Genomic DNA, 21,005 nt, shown 5'->3' on the forward strand with positions numbered 1-21,005 from the left:
AGTGTGTTTCTGTTAATACACCACATCTTACGTTGAGCAGAAATTCTATTTTCTATTTTCATACAGTCATTTCACTCCTAGAACATTACAGGTAACTCGGGTAAATGAGGCTTTGCAGAGGGGTGATGTTCATTTAGCACACGAGTTGCATAAAAGCCAGTGTTTAAGATTCAATAAGGGGGAAAGGGCTCCACTATTCTTCCTGCACTCTTAGAAAAAAAGGCGCTATCTAGAACCTAAAAGGGTTATTTGGCTGTCCCCATAGGAGAACCCTTTGAATAACCTTTTTTGGTTCCAAGCAGTTAGAGCCCTTTCTACATAGAGTTATAAGGGTTATCCTATGGGGACAGCCGAATAACCCATTTGGAACCCTTTTTTCTAAGTGTGGAGAGGTCTCACAGTGGGTCAGTCCCAGTGCTCTGCAGACATGAATCATGATAAATAAGATTATGTCTGAAGAGCAGTGGGCTCCACAAGGTAGTCTCGGTTTAAGTGATCATGACATAAGCCTAGTGAGGGTCAGAATATTCACTCACAACATACAGTATTCTGGTTTTGCAGGCAAATTGTGAAAGCTGTATTTTAATTCTATATTTTCAGAGAGCAGTTTTTGATAGCAATGAATTTTCAATTGTTCTATCTAAAATGAGCCATCTGTTTTGGCTCTCATTCAAATACCTAAACCTTGGCTCACGAGAAGACTATGAACTTCTTATGCTTTGCTCAAACATAAATGATATGGATGTAATTAAAGCAACTCTGTGATATCATTTTTACACCTAATTAGCAATCCAATGTGGAATTCTTTGTGTGATACAGTCACACTCCTCAATACATTAGAGATGCTTTGCACACAGTTCCACTCTTTCCATGCTCTCTCTTTTCCCACTCTGTTGAGCATTAAGAATGAGAGCTTGTCAGAATGTAAGGGATGTGACTCTTCTCTCTGTTATGCAATATGCCTGCAAGCTGTGCAGATTCCTTCATTAATACTGGAGAGTTACAGGCTCTTAAAGAGCGATTGCAAGGGCTGTTTGTGTGTCGAAAAGAGTCTATCTGAACATATTATTCCTCTATTTCTTGAGAACCGTGGAAGCCGTTGGTGTTCCCAGTGGATTACCACTTCCAATGTGTGTTTTTTCCATTAAGAAAGCATTCTAAACTGTATTTGTTTTTATACTAAGGGGCCCTCCAAGTGAAATATGGATTGGAGTTCTTGGAACAACTAACTAGTGAGTGAGTGACTGCACTGCAGTCTCACAAACTGTGGCCCTGCTCTCTGTTTCCTGAGCCAAAACAATACCAGAGCACCCGCTAAAGAGTTTCTGTCCAGGCTCATTAATGGATGCTATAATTAGAATTTGCTCTCTTTTCCACTTAATCTATTAGAGGCTCTTGATTCACACCCATTAATCTTTTCTCGTTCATGTATGCATATTCTCTTCCCTCACTGAGACTCAAGTTCCTCTGGTGTTTGCCTAATGACAGTCAGGTCTGGTCAGTGCTGCATCACTTGCTCTTCAATGCATTCTAGTGAAAGCACAATTTAGTCAACAGAGTTTATTTTGACTTACGTTCAGATGAATACTAAATGTTTGAGTTACATACAACCTCTTATGTAACCCTGCTCCCACGGTGGGCAGTGTTAATTATTTACAACAAAGAGTCTATTTATTTACCCAAACACAGAAACTAAACATTCTACATGTTCTAGGTTCATTCACTGATGATTTGATGGCAGAAGAACCATTCTGTTTCAGATAACAAACAGAAAACAAATCCGCAAAAATGTTTCTGCCAAAAGGCTTGTGTGATCATGTGATCTCTGCACGTGATCATTTTCTTGTTTTAAGATGTGCTGTAAGGTAAAAATAGTTGTTCTGTCTTGTAATAGTGCCCCATTTAGAGACTGTTTTAAATGGATACTGGCACCAATTATGTCTAAGTCTTTTGCTAATCAGCAATTTCAGGCATTATGCTCTGCACAAATGTACTTTACAATTCTGCATGTTGCTTTTGTGCACAACTGGCTGTAGGCTATATACAATTAGCTTCAAGGAGCATGTTTTTTCTCCGTTAGGCCATAGTTACTGCCTGCAATGCCTACACATTCACGTTTGTGAAATAACAGATTTTCATTTTGAACTGATTCCCTGCGATGATACCATAGGCCTCTGATCATTATCAAAGAGCTGTGTTGCTGCACCTTTTACAGTCAGGACCCTCCCCCTCCCAAACACCAGCCCAGATATTGCCTCGCTTGATTTGCCCACCCACCCCCACAACTGTTTCTGAGTAGAGCCGAGAAGAGAAGAAACTTCTGTGTGAAAATACAAAACCAGGGTTTGCCTTTCCAGAAAATAAATAATCATAATTTACACAGATTTATCACATTTTTGATAGTGAAAATACTTTCTTTGCAACTGTTGCTGACCCATGTGGTACTTGTCCTCCAATGAACCTATATTTATGTTAAAGTATTGGATTTTTTTGTCATAAGCAATAGCAGTGTCTGCTATTTGTAGGGTTTGGGTAATTTACATAGCTAATTATATGCGTGCACCTTCGATTTTGCAGCAGTCAATTCAAGTATAAGATGAAAGCGAGTGCTGGGAGTGATAGTAGCTTGCGTTGCATATGCTGTTGATTCAGCTGTGACATACCATTGTCTCATAACTGTTTATTTGGCCGTGTATTGTGGGGGTTCTTATCTGTAGCTAGGGAGGTGATTGTTCCATTATGTCACTAGGTCCTGCTTATTCTGCAGCCTGCTTGTGTTTCACTGGGCTCTATAGAACACAATGGAGTACTGAGTTACTTGTTGAAGTGTGACACTGATCTGTTGATGAAATACTAGATAGCATTGATTCTTTCATCCCTCTGTTTCTCATCATTTTCTAGATTCTGTTATCCATTTTTTCAATGTTCTGATTCATCAGAATAGTTATAGATGTTGCATTAAAAAGAGATATAAACTGCGATTGCAAATACTCTCACATTAATTTCATAACATAGCATTTCATAGCATATATAGCTCACATCAGCCACAGTTTATTTTACCTTTATTTAACTAGGCAAGAGCCGCTTAGACCGCTGCGCCACTCAGGAGCATGGTGTGACTTGTACTGTACTGGTCCTTCTCCTGATCAGCTCTGAGATGGTGTCATTGCCCTGTGCCTGCTTTCACTTTGTTTTAGAACGGTTGCCACAGGAAGTGACTCTGGGTGTGGGCTAAACCACCCTTATGACTCATTGTTCTGTAGATCTACCATTAGAGTAAAGAAGAAATGACAATCCACACATACGTATATAGTACTACGAATACAGTACAATGAGTACATAGTCTTGCATACTGTAGCAAGACATATTATTCTCATATTGTCACACAAAAAAAGTACCATAACAATCCTTTAGCAAACAGTTTTACCCAACTGTAATGGCTTGCTATTCCCATCTTAAACAGCAGTCACAGTACATTTGTTAAGTGAATTACTCCTCATCCCAGGATACAAGGAGTTGACTTTGATATCGTCACTCACAGCAAGAATGAAAGGCTCATCAATTCTGAAATTGACGTTCTATTTTGGTAAATGTGCAGGATAATTATCTGAGACTATTAAAACTTCCCAGAGGGTTGGGAACACTTAACGTTGCGTGCCGTGGCAGGCTATGCAGCTTTGAAATGGTGTGTTGGAGATTTGGCAGATGACTGTTGTTGTAGTGTCTCACAGTCCCATGACGGCTTCTGTTTCTGTGTCTCTCTGCAGGGAACGGCTTTGTCAACCCTAGGGGCTCTCCGGGACTCCTTGGCGCAACCAGCGGGAACGGCCTGGGGAAAGTCATGCCAACCAAGTCTCCACCGCCCCCTGGAGGGAACATGGGGATGGGCAACCGCAAGCCAGACCTGAGAGTGCTGATCCCCCCGTCCAGCAAAGGCATGATGCCCCCACTGGTGAGTAGCCTACACTGCACATGAGCAGACTGGTATGAACACTGCGTGTCTCTACCTCAGGGCTGCTCCGATTTTGGCTTCTTTGTCCCTCACATGTGTGCAACAGAGGGAGTTTTATTTTCCCCTCACTGGATTGTGATGGTATCATTGTGGTATAGCGTGCAATGTTAGAAATGTTTTGGAGCAGGAGAAATGGTCCTCCTTGCCTGAGGATATCAGTTCTGTCTGAGGACCTCTTGCTTTATTCCTGGTGGGACAGGTTTACGTGCAGCCTAGATTCACTTACATCAACAGCAATCAGTGAGTGGCATTCGTTCTCATGCTGCATTTTTATTTGATCACCTACATTTACATTTACATTTACGTCATTTAGCAGACACTCTTATCCAGAGCGACTTACAAATTGGTGCATTCACCTTATAGCCAGTGGGATAACCACTTTACAATATGTTTATTTTTATTTTTATGGGGGGGTGGGGTAAGGGGTGGGGTAGAAGGATTACTTTATCCTATCCCAGGTTTTCCTTAAAGAGGTGGAGTTTCAAGTGTCTCCGGAAGGTGGTGAGTGACTACGCTGTCCTGGCGTCGTGAGGGAGCTTGTTCCACCATTGGGGTGCCAGAGCAGCGAACAGTTTTGACTGGGCTGAGCGGGAACTGTGCTTCCGCAGAGGTAGGGGGGCCAGCAGGCCAGAGGTGGATGAATGCAATGCCCTCGTTTGGGTGTAGGGACTGATCAGAGCTTGAAGGTACGGAGGTGCCGTTCCCCTCACAGCTCCGTAGGCAAGCACCATGGTCTTGTAGCAGATGCGAGCTTCAACTGGAAGCCAGTGGAGTGTGCAGAGGAGCGGGTTGACCTGAGAGAACTTGGGAAGGTTGAACACCAGACGGGCTGCGGCATTCTGGATGAGTTGTAGGGGTTTAATGGCACAGGCAGGGAGCCCAGCCAACAGCGAGTTGCAGTAATCCAGACGGGAGATGACAAGTGCCTGGATTAGGACCTGTGCCGCTTCCTGTGTAAGGCAGGGTCGTACTCTCCGAATGTTGTAGAGCATGAACCTACAGGATCGGGTCACCGCCTTGATGTTAGCGGAGAACGACAGGGTGTTGTCCAGGGTCACGCCAAGGCTCTTTGCACTCTGGGAGGAGGACACAACGGAGTTGTCAACCGTGATGGCGAGATCATGGAACGGGCAGTCCTTCCCCGGGAGGAAGAGCAGCTCTGTCTTGCCGAGGTTCAGCTTGAGGTGGTGATCCGTCATCCACACTGATATGTCTGCCAGACATGCAGAGACAGGAGCTAGACTCTGGACGGTGACAAGAAAACAAACAACACAGCTATACTGTATCTCTGAGGTCCAGGGGCCACATTTATAACCGTTGCATACATTTTACAGTAAATAATAACCGTTGCGTACATTTTACAGTAAATAAAAATACAAGAATTATAACACTGCCTGACGACGCCCTTATTTGCTGTATACTTTGGAAGTATTGGAATTAGACCAAGACAGTATCTAAAGGAAATAGCAATGGCCAAAGTAATCAAATGTCTTTGGAGCTGTTGGCAGAATGTTTTCTTTTGCAGTAACATTTGCTGTATCTGACCATTTCTGAAAGAAAAAACTATTGCAAATTGTTGTGGACCTGTAAACAGATTCAATTTAATTCAATACTTTTTTGCATTTACTTTTCCCCGAACCTAAATATCCTGCACTGACCGCGAATTCTGATACATTGTCTATTTGGGCCTACAATAGGCCTACTTACAGTGATAGCCTACACACTTCAATGCAACAGATCAACTATCTGTTCACCTGTTCAATTCTACTGTATGTTATAAACCGCGCTCCCTTTCGGATGCATAGAGCAAAAACTACTGAAATTATAATAGCCCAATTATCTAATAGGCCCAATTATATGAGAGATGCGCATGGTCATTTGTTGTACAGCTACTTCGGTATTATGAACTCATCATGGCCACAGAAAGAGAGGAATTTATTCTGCAATGGTTATGATATATGTACAGTTGAAGTCGGAAGTTTACATACACTTCGGTTGGAGTCATTAAAACTCGTTTTTCAACCACTCCACAAATTTCTTGTTAACAAACTATAGTTTTGGCAAGTCGGTATGGACATCTACTTTGTTCATGACACAAGTACTTTTTCCAACAATTGTTTACAGACAGATTATTTCACTTATAATTCACTGTATCACAATTCCAGGGGGCAGAAGTTTACATACACTAAGTTGACTGTGCCTTTAAACAGCTTGGAAAATTCCAGAAAATTATGTCATGGCTTTAGAAGCATCTGATAGGCTAATTGACATAATTTGAGTCAATTGGAGATGTACCTGTGGATGTATTTCAAGGCCTACCTTCAAACTCAGTGCCTCTTTGCTTGACATCATGGCAAAATTAAAAGAAATCAGCCCAGACCTCAGAATAAAAATTGTAGACCTCCACAAGTCTGGTTCATCCTTGGGAGCAATTTCCAAATGCCTGAAGGTACCACGTTCATCTGTACAAACAATAGTACGCAAGTATAAACACCATGGGACCACGCAGCCGTCATACTGCTCAGGAAGGAGACGCATTCCGTCTCCTAGAGATGAACGTACTTTGGTGCGAAAAGTGCAAATCAATGCCAGAACAACAGCAAAGGACCTTGTGAAGATGCTGGAGGAAACAGGTACAAAAGTATCTATATCCACAGTAAGACGAGTCCTATATCGACATAATCTGAAAGGCCGCTCAGCAAGGAAGAAGCCACTGCTCCAAAACCGGCATAAAAAAAGCCAGACTACGGTTTACAACTGCATATGGGGACAAAGATCGTACTTTTTGGAGAAATGTCCTCTGGTCTGATTAAACAAAAATAGAACTGTTTGGCCATAATGACTTTTGTTATGTTTGGAAGAAAAAGGGGGTTACTTGCAAGCCGAAGAACACCATCCCAAACGTGAAGCACGTGGGTGGCAGCATCATGCTGTGGGGATGCTTTGCTGCAGGAGGGACTGGTGCACTTCACAAAATAGATGGCATCATGAGGAAGGAAAATGATGTGGATATATTGAAGCAACATCTCAAGACATCAGTCAGGAAGTTAAAGCTTGGTCGCAAATGGTTCTTCCAAATGGACAATGACCCCAAGCATACTTCCAAAGTTGTGGCAAAATGGCTTAAGGACAACAAAGTCAAGGTATTGGAGCGGCCATCACAAAGCCCTGACCTCAATCCTATAGAAAATGTGTGGGCAGAACTGAAAAAGCGTGTGCGAGCAAGGAGGCCTACAAACCTGACTCAGTTACACCAGCTCTGTCAGGAGGAATGGGCCAAAATTCACCCAACTTTATTGTTGGAAGCTTGTGGAAGGCTACCTGAAACGTTTGACCCAAGTTAAACAACTTCTGACCCACTGGGAACGTGATGAAAAAAATAAAAGCTGAAATAAATAATTCTCTCTACTATTATTCTGACATTTCACATTCTTAAAATAAAGTGGTGATCCTAACTGACCTAAAACAGGGAATTTGTACTCAGATTAAATGTCAGGAATTGTGAAAAACTGAGTTTAAATGTATTTGGCTAAGGTGTATGTAAACTTCCGACTTCAACTCTATATAAATGAAATAAATTCTACTCAAGAAATTTGACATTACAGTATTCAGACGTAGCCTACAATTGTCAATGGAAAAGGTGAACCGTCTGTTCTACCGTTAAGTTAAACTGCGCTTCGGATCGGATCGCATAGAGCAAAATAGGCTAGTAGACTTGAAATAGCTTATCTATTTACTACTGTGAAGCGGGTCCAATTAAATGAGAGATGGGACGAATGGTAGCCTGTCCTAACCTGTTGTAGGCCTATAGGCTATTTTGCGAGTATGAAAAGGTGAGGAATTTATTCTGCAATGATCATGGAAATTAAATAAATAATAGGAAACGGATGCCTATTTCTAATTATTTTGGAATGCATCTAATTGCATCTTGTTATTTTATTTAGCTACCTTTTTGTTATGAATAAGAGTGTCATCATACAGTATATTCCCCATTTGCACAAGGCTACTATAGGCTACTTTTGCCTTCTTGCAATGCAATACTTAAACCACTAGAAACTGTGCGTAGGCCTACGCATGGTCTAAAGTTTGTGGGAGGATAAGCACATTCTCAAGTCAAGTTACGTTTTTATAAATGCCAACTTTTGTGTGAAAACTGTTTTTGGGCATATTTTGTGCGTACGCAACGTTTATAAATTAGGCCCCAGGTGCCTTAACAGTCACTCAATTATAAATATTGAAATTAGAGGCCCTCTCTAATTATTATAATTAATGTGCAGAGAGCTCTGACCACATTGAGCACCTGAGGCTACACTAGACTGCCATGGCCATAAATCTAAATGGGAAAAAAAGGTTTCAGAAATTAACCAGTCATTGACTCTTTCCAACCTACATGCTGGAGCTCTCAACAATGGGAGTTCCTCCAAGACACAGATGGCTTGTATGGTAAATATACCTAGGGTTACCATGGCGTGGGCACCCCGGATCCATCTACCAGCCTGGTGCAGGGGATCAACATGTGTGTGTTACCCTGCCAACATCTGGAAGTGGTAGAGCTCCCAAACCGAACCAAACCACAGAGCTTCCAGTGTTGGGGAGTAGTGAACTACATATAGTTAAACTAGTAATTTAACTACATTTTGCAGTAGCTTGGTGGTAGTTGAACTAAATTCAAATCTAGGTAGGTTTTTCAGTAGTTAATTACTGTTTTGCCATGTAGCGGTGTAGCTAACTACTGGAACTACACACTACTTATTTTGCAAAAATGTAATATGGGTGAAGTAGTCATTTAGCAGACGCTCTTATCCAGAGCGACTTACAGTTAGTGAGTGCGTACATTCTTTAAAAAAAAAATTCATACTGGCCCCCCATGGGAATCAAACCCACAACCCTGGCGTTGCAAACGCCATGCTCTACCAACTGAGCTACATCCCTGCCGGCCATTCCCTCCCCTACCCTGGACCAATTGTGCTTCGCCTCATGGGTCTCCTGGTCACGGCCGGCTACGACAGAGCCTGGATTCGAACCAGGATCTCTAGTGGCACAGCTAGCACTGCGATGCAGACTAGGTCTAATAAACAGTGCCTTAGACCACTGCGCCACTCGGTAGTTCGTCATTTTGAGCGGCATCAGACCTTCCTAATTCTCACTTGAAACATTGTTTTTGTGTTTAATAGACGAAATTACACATTCTGTTAACATATGACCACAAAGTTATTTTTTAATTTTTTTTATGTATAGTCTTTGACATTTTAGATTTACATATGGTAATTTATCACAAAGTAGTTTAGATGTGATGAACTACTTTTTTAAAGTGAAACTAAACTATATTTTCTTTAGGGGTAGCATTAGTGTAGCTTAACTTCTTTCAGTGTGAAGTAATTGGTAGCTTGGTAAACTATCTTCTCAGAGAAGCTTCCCCAACACAGAGATTCACACATCACAAGGACAAAGCAATTAAGGCTGCGTTTAGACAGGCAGCCCAATTCTGATATTTTTTCCACAGATCTTTTCACATCAGATATTTTTCAGAGCTGATCTGATTGGTCAAAAGACCAATTAGTGAAATAAGAATCAATATTGGGCTGCCTGTCTAAACGCAGCCTTAGAGTGTTCGTTTTTAGAACTGTTGAGCAGGATTACCATGGTTCAGACAGAGAGATTCTAGAAGTCCTGAACGTGTCAGTAGTATTGAGACAAAAGGGAGGGCCTGCTCGGCTCTGCTCTGTCAGTGTAAACGCAGCGTTCCAGATGGGTTAAGGCAGCGTTGGGGGCTGGCAGGTCTGCAGACAGCCTGTCATTAGGCCATAATGGTATTAAATTAATCACATCTCGGTGTGACAGAGTGGGGATGAAGGCTTAATCAGGGGCCCAGAGTGTGAGCCAGATAATATCTTGTCGCCCTTATCGTGTCTTCCTGCCGCTATTGATTGAGTGTGGGTATTATTAAGACAGTCCTGGCCTAGGCACAGTTAGTCCCTCAGCACAGGGAAGATGGAAGAGGGGCTTCCAGTTAGCCTCTTGTCTAGCAGAACAGTAGGCCTCACATACAGAGACCCCTGTAATCTACTAGGTGAAACAAAAATGCGCAATATGCAGGTTAAGTAGTACTGTATCAATGTATTACATTGACTTGTACCTTGTTGACTACTCTACATGATAGATAGCTACAAAGATTTGATTACATTACAGTTTGCATTGAAATGACCTAACTAGTCAGTTTTAGTTTCTTGAACACAGTTTTATTTAAAGTAAGTGGAGAGCCTTCCAATTGAGTCAAGCTATAGCCTCAGGTTTGATGATGTAATTAGATGGATGCATGAGAGGTTAAGTACTTATTCAATGTGAGTCCAAGTCATTAAGTGTGTTTGCTGACTTAAACCATTCTTGTTAGAGTGTCTTTAATAATTGACTCTAGTTGACCCATTTCGGTTTTACACCAGGAACCTTCTGAGTAGCAAATAGTGATGAGTCCAAAATGATAGGTCTTACTCTGAAATGGTCACAAACCCAAGCTAAAGTGTTATAACATGGTCATTTAGCAGACACTTTTATCCAAAGCATTGTACAGTATTGCCTTCCAAGTATTGCATTTGACAAAGACATTGCATTTGACAAAGAAAGTTTCGCATGGTAACATGAATAGCAGAGGACAGAGTGAATATTTAAGTCTAGAGGGCAGGCACGTCTAGATGACTTTTACTTGTGGAATACAATCAGGCAATTAGGACTTTGGTTTTCAACATCAAAAGGGTGACTGTAGAAGCCATTCTGACCTTCTCTTGTAACCCTGCCTCTCTTCTTCTCTTCTGTTGAGAGCAGTCGGAGGAGGAGAAAATGGATTTGGTGAGTTTTGAGAAATGCCTGAGAAAAATGGCTGAATGAACACACTTTCAATTTCATCGTAACAACAACAAGAGGCAAATAGATCAGTAATAACATGTTCAGGAGTGAAGGCTGTTCTTGAACTGTAGATTTGAATACCTTTAACTGAGTTTATTGAATTTATTTGATTGAATAGATTTAAATTTTATAAAGATTGAATTGAGAAATGAAGAGCAGCATCAGTGTTTCACTGCATGTCCTGAGCCTGGCAAGATGCCTCAACCTGTCTAATGTGCTGTGCACCGCCACTCCCATGTGTTGTTCAGGGAATGCTGAAATGTTTCTGTTTGTTTGTGAGTGAGCACACGATGCACACGTTCACTATAACTATTAGACAGGTCATTATCACTCTTGCGTCTTGTTACTTCAAGAAAGTAGTTTGGACACACATCGTTACATATAATTGTTTTAAACAAAAGGTTTTGTAATATGTATAACATTACAAAGTAACTTCCAAAGAACAGATTTCAAATCTTGGATTTTGTTCCTCATGGGGAGGGTTAGATTACTTCATTGTGGATTATGTCATTCTCAGAGAGGCTTGTTTTTGATGATGTCATCTGGTTGGAGAGAGTAGGAGCAGCAGATATTTGCAAGGAAGTTATCAAACTGTCATGATGCAATATTGCCTCAAATGAAACCCTCAGCTGCACTATATTACAAATTGCTACACCAGAGCTGCTCAGATCACCAAGTAATCATATGATATGATATGCTGTATGTGTTTGCTAGACTGATGCAGTAAAAGGTGTCTCTTGATGTTATTCCCACCCAGATCACAAACAGTCCTGCAGCTCACGCTAACTCTGCCATTTTGCCTCTGTTAGGTGCTAGCAAAATAGTCTCACTTTCACATCAGAACAAACAAGTGTAGCATTAAAAGTGGATATTAGAGGTACATAATGAACAGAGTACTATATTCTCAGAAGATTTGACTAAAGTATCCATAGATCCTAATGAGTGCCTACCATGATTGGCATTCTCAGAGCTTGTGTGGTCCTGTTGGTGCTGCATGAAGGCACTGTGTTGTGTGACTGTGTGCTTGGGACAGCATGCAGCCACTGCACCCAGGATTGTGATTTTATAGGAGATATGTAGTAGCTACTATTTGTTATAAAAAATTAATGATCTGTCTCTTTCTGGCAGTACATCTGTTTTTTTCTTTTTTACACATCTTTGGTGGCCATTGAATTGACAATTTCTTTATACACAGTCTATAAACAATTTGAGTGCTGAAGAGCATTTGCCTTAGCTTGTAAGGACAACTGAATACAACAACGAGTGCATGTCAGCACAAATCCCACTATTGTGTATGGTAAAACGGTATTCTATTTAAAAACTATATTCCTGTTTCTGATTATCCATAATCCCTACATTGAATGTCTGTTTACAGATTTACCCACAAACATCACTCCATTTATCAATATTGGACAAAAAAAGTATTTAAGTCTTGATGGGATTTAGTTTTGTTCTTATTACACATATTGTCAAACAGTCATCATATTGAGCCTTGTTCGTATTATATGATGATACGAACAAGGCTCAATATGTTATCTGGATTGTAGCTACATGTGGGGCGGCAGGTAGCTTAGTGGTTAAGAGCATTGTGCCAGTAACCGAAAGGTCGCTGGTTCTAATCCCCGAGCCGACTAGGTGAAAAATCTGTCAATGTGCCCTTGAGCAAGGCACTTAACCCTAATTGCTCCTGTAAGTCGCTCTGGATAAGTCTGCTAAATGACAAAAAAAAAAAATGTGACATGAAGCTACAGTGCTACCTCTTGGTGGAAAGTAGTATTGCAACACATTTTCCATTGGTACATTATTATAGTCTTATCAAATTATGACTTAAAAAATACTGTACAGCTAATATATACACAACATATCTGTAACATGTTTTTTCTATATCAATTTACCATCTTGCACTTTGGGTTCACCACAGTAAGCCTTTACAGTGCCCTACAGGGTTGTTTTGTTCATTAAACCTGTTTTCTTTGTGCTTTTTACAGAACACCCACAGGATAAGCAGCTCCCAGTCCCAGCTACTGGCCACCCCAGTAGTGTCTGTCACCACCCCCAGCCTGCCCCCCCAAGGCCTGGTCTACTCAGGCATGCCCACCGGCTACAACACCGGTGAGTCTACCCCTCTGTCCCCTGCCACGTATGCCTCAGCGCTGCCTGACTGGCTCATACTGATTGGTCTGGTCTCCTGTGGTGAGAGGTGTAGCAGTGGGAGGAGGAGTGTGTGTAACTCACTGTTCTCTGGTGCTGTTGTTGTTGCAGAGTACTCCCTGAGCAGTGCAGAGATCTCCTCCCTACAGGGCTTCGGCGCTCCAGGCCTCTCTCTGGGCTCCATGTCGGCATGGCAACAACATCAACTGGGCCAGGCAGCTCTCAGCTCTTTGGTGTGAGTAACACACTAGCAAACACACACACATAAAGACACCCACACATTAATATAATATTCAGTACACACATTATATACACATTCAAAGTACATAGCTTGTACTCTTTCAAATGTCAATTTTCCAACCACCACTCCAAGCACCTGATCTATGTCACTTTCCAAATGGCCACTGACCCCGTGCTGTTCCTCTCCACAGGGGTGGTGGTCACCTACCTCAGGGCTCCAACCTCTCTATCAACACCAGCCAGAACATCAACATCAAGTCAGAGCCCATCTCCCCTCCGCGGGAGCGCGTCACCTCCTCTGGCTTCCCCCAGCAGCAGCAGCAACATCAGCAGCAGCAGCAGGCGTCCAGCCGGCAGGACCTGGGCCGCTCGCCAGTGGACAGCCTCAGCTCCTCCTGCAGCTCGTACGACGGCAGCGACCGCGAAGACCACCGGCCGGACTTCCACTCCTCGTCCATGGGGCTGGGCAGACCCCCGGCCGGCACCGAGGACAACAGGGAGAGCCCCTCTGTCAAGCGCATGCGCATGGACACCTGGGTGACATAGAGCCACCCAGTCAGGCCTCCAGTCACCAGCTAGTCAGACGGAGGGAGGGAGAGGGTAGACATGGGGGAGAGATGGAGGGGGTAGGAAAGGTCCTGATAGTTATCATTATAATATTATTATTTAACTCCATTTCATTTTGTAAGAAGGAGAATGGCAAATAAATTAAATAAGTCTCACATTAATAAGAAAAACATTCAAGTAGTTGGACTGAATTATGTACACAAACAGATGTTATCAGGTACTGGGTGCGAATCAGATTATGTTTGCAGGAGTCCGATGTTCAAAGAAAAAAAAGAAGAAAAAAACAAATCTAGATTATTGTAGTCACTGGTCTAGTCTGGCACTTACTTGTAGTTGCTGTTTTTGCTGTTGTGGTTGCAAGTTACAAACAATCAAAGAAAGTCTGAGTGTTGCCTGCTGGCTGAGGGCCCCTGTTTGTGGCGTCCACTGTTAGAGCTCATGTTTCACTACACGGTGTAACCTCATACGACTTTAATCTCATACAACTTTGTCTCAATTTGTCTCTTCTATTAACTTATTAAATCAATAGATGTGAAATCAAATTTTAAAACAATTTCGACCTCAGAGACACTCTACAAAATAGTTGTTGTTTTTCATTTGAAAGAGGTTTCCCTTGTGGGGTTTGAGACAGGAAAAGCTATCCTGTATGGGAAGGACATGGCTCAGAGTCATGTGTTTAGTTTTAAAATAAATAGGAAAAAGTATATTGCAATAATAACATATTCATTTTATAATCTGATATATGGGACATTAACATTATGGGAAATTGTCCAGTTGAACTGGTAACATAGTAATAGCAAGACATCTTCTCATTGCTCCAACAATTCATTGGTAATGTAAGCCAAAGCTGTACTGTATGTTTCTTTCTGTTATTTTGTAGCTATGGTTTCCTAGCAATTCTCTCAAAAACAATTGTTAATTTTTTAGTTTAGTTTTTACTGTGCTTTGTTACAAACAATATAAAGACATGCAAGCCAGATCTTGAATCAATATCTAAAGCCATGAACACTTGCTGTTCTGTTTGTAAAATTAAACATTTGAGCCAAACACTTTCTTTTGTTATGTAAATAGCAACTTTAATATATATATCACCTTGGTGTAAGTACGTATGTATTGTACCATCACCAGATTCAAGAAAAAGGTATATTTTTGTGGATTACTGCCATGTTTACGGGCGGGATCCTTATTAAGTAGATGATTCACTGGTTAATATTTACTATTTTGTTAATTATACTGTACTTTCTTCAAAATTGAATTACTACCGTTATAATCAAAGTGGTTTTGTTTCCAGAGAGTCGTTTTTTGAGTTGTTTTCCCTTTAATAGTGGTGAATGTCTGTCCTTAAGAAATTGTAATAACAGTGATGTAAGGTTAAAGTTCCACTATATCTTATGTTGTGAAGGATAATCTCAACGCTGAGGAAAATATGGTTTAGGGTTAGGCTATTTACCTGTAGCTGCTGAATACACTGCCAACTTTCAAACCCAAGGTCCCATCTCAGCATTGAAAAACCATCCATTGTGATTGTGCTTTACTCGATTGAAAGACATGCCATTTCATGAACCATGCCAATAAACCTATTTGGGTCGCTCCACGAAAAGAGTGCCTTTTGCGTCACTTTGATATTTGAAGTAGAAATTGTGCACCAATATTGCATTTTAAAAGCCTGTTATATTAAATTAAGTGCCCTTTAATATACACTGAGTGTACAAAACATTAAGAACACCTTCCTAATATTGAGTTGCACCCCCTCTCCCCATTTGCCCTCAGAACTGCCTCAATTCGTCGGGGCATGGACTCCAGAGTGATGCTGGCCCATGTTGACTCCAATGCTTCCCACAGTTGTGTCAAGTTGGCTGGATGTCCTTTGGGTGGTACACACGGAAAACTGTTGAGCGTGAAAAACCCAGCAGCGTTGCAGTTCTTGACACAAACCGGTGCGCCTGGCACCTACTATCATACCCCGTTTAAAGGCACTTAAATCTTTTGTCTTGCCCATTCACCCTCTGAATGGCACACATACACAATCCATGTCTCAATTGTCTCAAAGCTTAAAAATCATTATTTAATAACCTGTCTCCTCTCCTTCATCTACACTGATTGAAGTGGATTTAACAAGTGACATCAATAAGGGATCATAGCTTTCACCTGGATTCACCTGGTCAGTCTGTTATGGAAAAAGTTTTGTACACTCATATACTAATTTTAATATGAATAAAGGCTTGCTAAAGTGCCCAAATTCTGCATTTTGACATGTCTGTGTCACTTATAGGAAGATTTTAACCCACTTAATCGCAAAATTTCTCTGAAGATTATTTATTTAATGTGATTAGTAATTAATTTACGTCTGTCCCTCATTTTAAGGTCAACCCTGTTACGTGAACTGAACTCTCTTTTTAATATGGTGAAACTATTCCTTAAAAAAATTTTTTTTTCAAAAGAAACATTGAACATCTAGTAGTCAAATCATACAGTAAATGCAGGTGAGCTGGTTCTACTCTTTTTGGCAATTTTCTGGTGTTTTGTGGTGGAAAACTGAGTGGGTTGAACATTCCATGTCAACCTTGTTACCCATAAATCGACAGGCTAGAAATGTTTTAGTTTTTTAATTGTGAAGCTTGCATTCAATTGCCACTCTCTGTTGCACACAACAAGCTTCCATTCCCTGTGTCACAAGGGGATTTATGGCTGATTTAAGATGTTTTATTTTTCTTCTGCTTTTTCAGGGGGCACTGCAGCACCCTCAGCACCCCTACTTCCCGCTACTATGAACCCTGTTACGGTCAACCCTGTTACTTTATTTGGCACTATTTTATGAAGTTGAACATATGCTCTTTATGACAGAATGTAAAAATTAGGTGGAATCTACAAAACATTTTTTACCAAGTTAATACTTCTCAAAAGGCACCGAATTGGTGGAACGACCAATTTATGGTTAATTAAATTATCCATTGATGGATCACTCTAGTGAAATTGTTCACACTTATGAGTAAATTAAGTTAAAAACGCTGTAAATATCATAGCCTAAATGTAAACCTCAGTCATGATCATGTATAAAATTAATCTGTTTTATAAATTGGCACAGCAAAATACCCTATGTTTGCGCTCCATCACTAGTAGGAAATGAACAACCCTGAAATCATGATCCCATAAGCAGGGTGTAGTACCTGTGAGTGGCAGCAGCCATTTTCTGTTTTACTGTTGTATATTTGCCTGTGTGATAATATCAGACCATGCAGGCAGGTACGTCATTGTCTGTTACAGGTGGCCTTGGCTTGCATTATACCCCATCCTCACAGTGGTAAAGTGTCAGAGAATTCAGCAGCTAAAACATACTAGAGACAATGCAACAGAATAGACTTGATCTGACACTGCTGGATTGCACACATTTTATGAGAAGTTTGCTGTACAAAAGGAGTATCTCTTTACATTTGCTATATTTTCCCTTGTGTGTTTCTCCTCCACGCCTGTCTCCACCCCTTCATTTGATCCATAGCAGTTGGCAATAAGCCAATAGTGATCTATGCAGTTTCCAACTCATACTCTGCCCAGATGCCGCCCTTTAAAAAACGTCACTTAAAGGGTACAATCTACTATTAAATGTTATTGCATGTCCCATATAGTCACCCTCAGTACTAAAATGACGATTTGTGAAGATGATGAAGTAGGAACTGTGTGATCAGGGCCTGCAGGGCCTGAGCAGATGAGAATATGACTGTTAACCTCTAGTCCTTAAGTGCCACTGCATGAGGGAGCAGGATAGCCAGTTGCACATAAAATGTAATTCATGTATACCTTTTTGAACAAATTATTAATTCAGAATTATTTTAGACATGCATAAGAAACACAACATAACTTATTTAATATCCAATTGAACACATGTCAGGTTACAGAACAGCAATAATACCATTACACTATTCTAACAAGACTTTAGTTGTCTTTTTTTCATAGCTTCATTACAAATTACATGCACACTTTAGCACTTATCAGGGAATTTTTCTAGCTCCACTCTTTATGTGCACAATTAGAAAATAGCCTTATCCCAAAGAATTACTCATGTTATAAATCAAGAAAAGCCTCACATACAGTAGCTCCAAACTAACGCCGCTACAGCTAAAGAGGCTGACATACATTACAGAACATAGAGACTGGCTAGTCTTGCCCACTCTGCGCTCCATTGAAATCAGATTCACGCAAGGAATGTATAGAGAACGTAAAGTGGTACACCTGCTCTTTTGGTCTATGTGCTGTGTAAAAACCTGCACAACTGTTGAATGTGAAAGAACAGGATTATAGGAGACAACGGAACTTTGCTGAAAGAACATTCTTCATTTTGCTGTGCAAGAGTACACTGCTTTGCTGTATGGCTTTTTTAAACAGAACTATCTATTTGGTAATTGTTTGTAGTTAATAGTTCACGTCAAGAAGCTGTTTGCGGTTTGGATGCTCAAACCGTTTGGCGGCACAAGCTGGACTTTGTTGCCATGAATGAAACAAACCGTTTCAAAATCAAGAGAGAATTTTAAGTTAATCTGCATTTTATTTCCCTTGAATGTGTTGTTTTATCTTCATTATATAATAAATATTCTAGTGAACTTTTTATTGAATGACTAAGATATCATGCTAGAGATTGTTGTAAAATGTGTATTCTACATTCACTAAAGTAAAACTATTGGCTTCTACTGTCTATTTTAGGTTCTCTCACTTATTCTGTAAATGAAGTGAACAACTTTCTTACCTAGATTTTGTCCACCTGTGAAGTCCCAAACAATAGAGACTGTCAGCTTTATTAAACACCTCAATGTATGCTCAAACACTAACTCTATGTGCCTTCATAAGGGAGTGATGGAGAGGAAAGTGTCATAATTATTCACATGCATCATTTTATATAGATCAGCCCAAGTTGGCTCTCATAATACATAAGTGCAGTAAGTGCATTTGAAACGGAATAGTTCACATTGCTATTACTGATTTAGTATAACTTTTCATTTACATTTTGGGAAAACCACGACATAGACAGGCAAGCGTGTTGATGGTATGCAATACCAATACTTACCAGCAGGTGGGGTAAAAACAATATTCACATCCATATATAAAATAAAAAAAAATAATAAAAAAAAAATATATATATATAACACTGGAACTCCTGCATAGCCTGACCATAATCGTTCGATTTATTAGCCATCATGCATATGCTACCATTATTACTACTACCAGTAAATGGTGGACCCTACTGTCAGGGGTGTGTGAATCATAAGGAGTCAGACAGAATCAGGTGCAAAATGGTGTTTATTTACAGGTTTTGGGCTAGAAGGTGAGCTGGATCCATGAGTAGGCCTATTTACAAAACGTTTACGAAGTCTGTCCTAGGATGTAGACTAAAATAACTGACAATAGGCCTAATCTAAATAGCCAATAACTGAAGCTATGACTGGCTTCTGCAGAGCGCCTCCAAACAGTGGCGGTGCATGGGTAAAAATCTGTGGGGAAGCCAAGCCAAGGCAAGCCAGTAAAAAAGCCATATTACAACCTGTTGTGATAATTGCACTGTTTGCTTTCTAACCCATTTCTTCATACGCCACCATGATATACAATAAGGCAGAGACAACAACAACACAACAATCACACAGTGGCGGAATTAATTCAACTACACATACGTTTGTTTCATCACAAAACCGGACAGCAACATCTGTCCTGTAAAGTCCACAAAGCAAATATTGCATTTAACAAACAGTTATGACCTGCAGCATGGTCAACTACTGATTTAGAACCATTGAGTTACCGCCATCAGCAGAAAGACAACAGTCGCATTGCCTCCACCATTTCAACTTAAACATTTAAACATCATCAAATCAACAAGGCTATACAGTGCCTTCGAAAAGTATTCAGACCCCATAACTTTTCCACATTTTGTTAGGTTACAGCCTTACTCGAACATTGATTACATTGTTTTTCTTCCTAATCAATCTACACACATTACCCCATAATGACAAAGCAAAAACAGTTTTTCAGAAATGTTTGCTAATTTATAAAAACCTACTGAAATATGACATTTACATAAGTATTGAGACCCTTTACTCAGTACTTTGTTGAAGCACCTTTGGCAGCAATTACAGCCTTGAGTCTTCTTGGGCATGACGCTACAAGCTTGGCACACCTGTATTTGGGGAGTTTCTCCCATTCTTCTCTGCAGATCCTCTCAAGCACTGTCACGTTGGATGGGGAGTGTCGCTGCACAGCTATTTACAGGTCTCTCCAGAGATGTTCGATCAGGTTAAAGTCCGGGCTCTGGCTGGGCCACTCAAGGACATTCAGAGACCTGTCCCGAAGCCACTCCTGCGTTGTCTTGGCTGTGTGCTTAGGGTTGTTGTCGTGTTGGAAGGTTAACCTTGGCCCCAGTCTGAGGTCCTGAGCGCTCTGGAACAGGTTTCCATCAAGGATCTCTCTGTACTTTGCTCCGTTCATCTTTGCCTCGATTCTGACTAGTCTCCCAGTCCCTGCCGCTGAACAACATCTCCACAGCATGATGCTGCTACCACCATGCTTCACCGTAGGGATGATGCCAGGTTTCCTCCAGATGTTACGCTTGGCATTCAGGCCAAAGAGTTAAATCTTGGTTTCATCAGACCAGAGAATCTTGTTTCTCATGGTCTGAGATTCCTTTAGGTGGCATTTGGCAAACTCCAAGCGGGCTGTGATGTGCCTTTTACTGAGGAGTGGCTTCCTTCTGGCCACTCTACCATAAAGGCCTGATTGGTGGAGTGCTGCAGAGATGGTTGGAAGGTTCTCCCATCTCCACAGAGGATGTCTAGAGTTCTGTCAGAGTGACCATCAGGTTCTTCGTCACCTCCCTGACCAAGGCCCTTCTCCCCCGATTGCTCAGTTTGGCCAGGCGGCCAGCTCTAGGAAGAGTCTTGGTGGTTCAAACTTCTTCCATTTAAGAATGATGGAGGCCACTGTGTTCTTGGGGACCTTCAATGCTGCAGACATTTTTTGGTACCCTTCCCCAGATCTGTACCTCGACACAATGCTGTCTCGGAGCTCTACGGACAATTCCTTCAACCTCATGGCTTGGTTCTTCCTCTGACATGCACTGTCAACTGTGGGACCTTATATAGACAGCTGTGTGCCTTTC

The 21,005-nt window shown here is 41.1% G+C and overlaps 1 protein-coding gene across 8 annotated transcripts in view; it reads left to right on the forward strand.

The window, feature by feature from the left end:
- Positions 1-15,472, forward strand: part of LOC121531893 (myocyte-specific enhancer factor 2A-like) — a 103,341-nt gene extending 87,869 nt beyond the window's left edge. For 6 of the 8 annotated variants that reach the window (XM_045204957.1, XM_045204958.1, XM_045204956.1 and 3 more), the window contains 5 exons: positions 3,768-3,952; positions 10,832-10,855; positions 12,901-13,024; positions 13,175-13,298; positions 13,495-15,472. In XM_045204957.1, the coding sequence (XP_045060892.1) occupies positions 3,768-3,952; positions 10,832-10,855; positions 12,901-13,024; positions 13,175-13,298; positions 13,495-13,849 (812 nt within the window). In that variant the 3' untranslated portion in view covers positions 13,850-15,472. The remainder of the gene's footprint in view (positions 1-3,767; positions 3,953-10,831; positions 10,856-12,900; positions 13,025-13,174; positions 13,299-13,494) is intronic. The other 2 variants (XM_045204960.1, XM_041837435.2) reach the window with 1 other exon arrangement.
- Positions 15,473-21,005: the final 5,533 nt, after the last annotated feature.

This window comes from Coregonus clupeaformis, chromosome 19 (genome assembly GCF_020615455.1).
Source record: "Coregonus clupeaformis isolate EN_2021a chromosome 19, ASM2061545v1, whole genome shotgun sequence".
NCBI classification, from domain to species: Eukaryota; Metazoa; Chordata; class Actinopteri; order Salmoniformes; family Salmonidae; genus Coregonus; species Coregonus clupeaformis.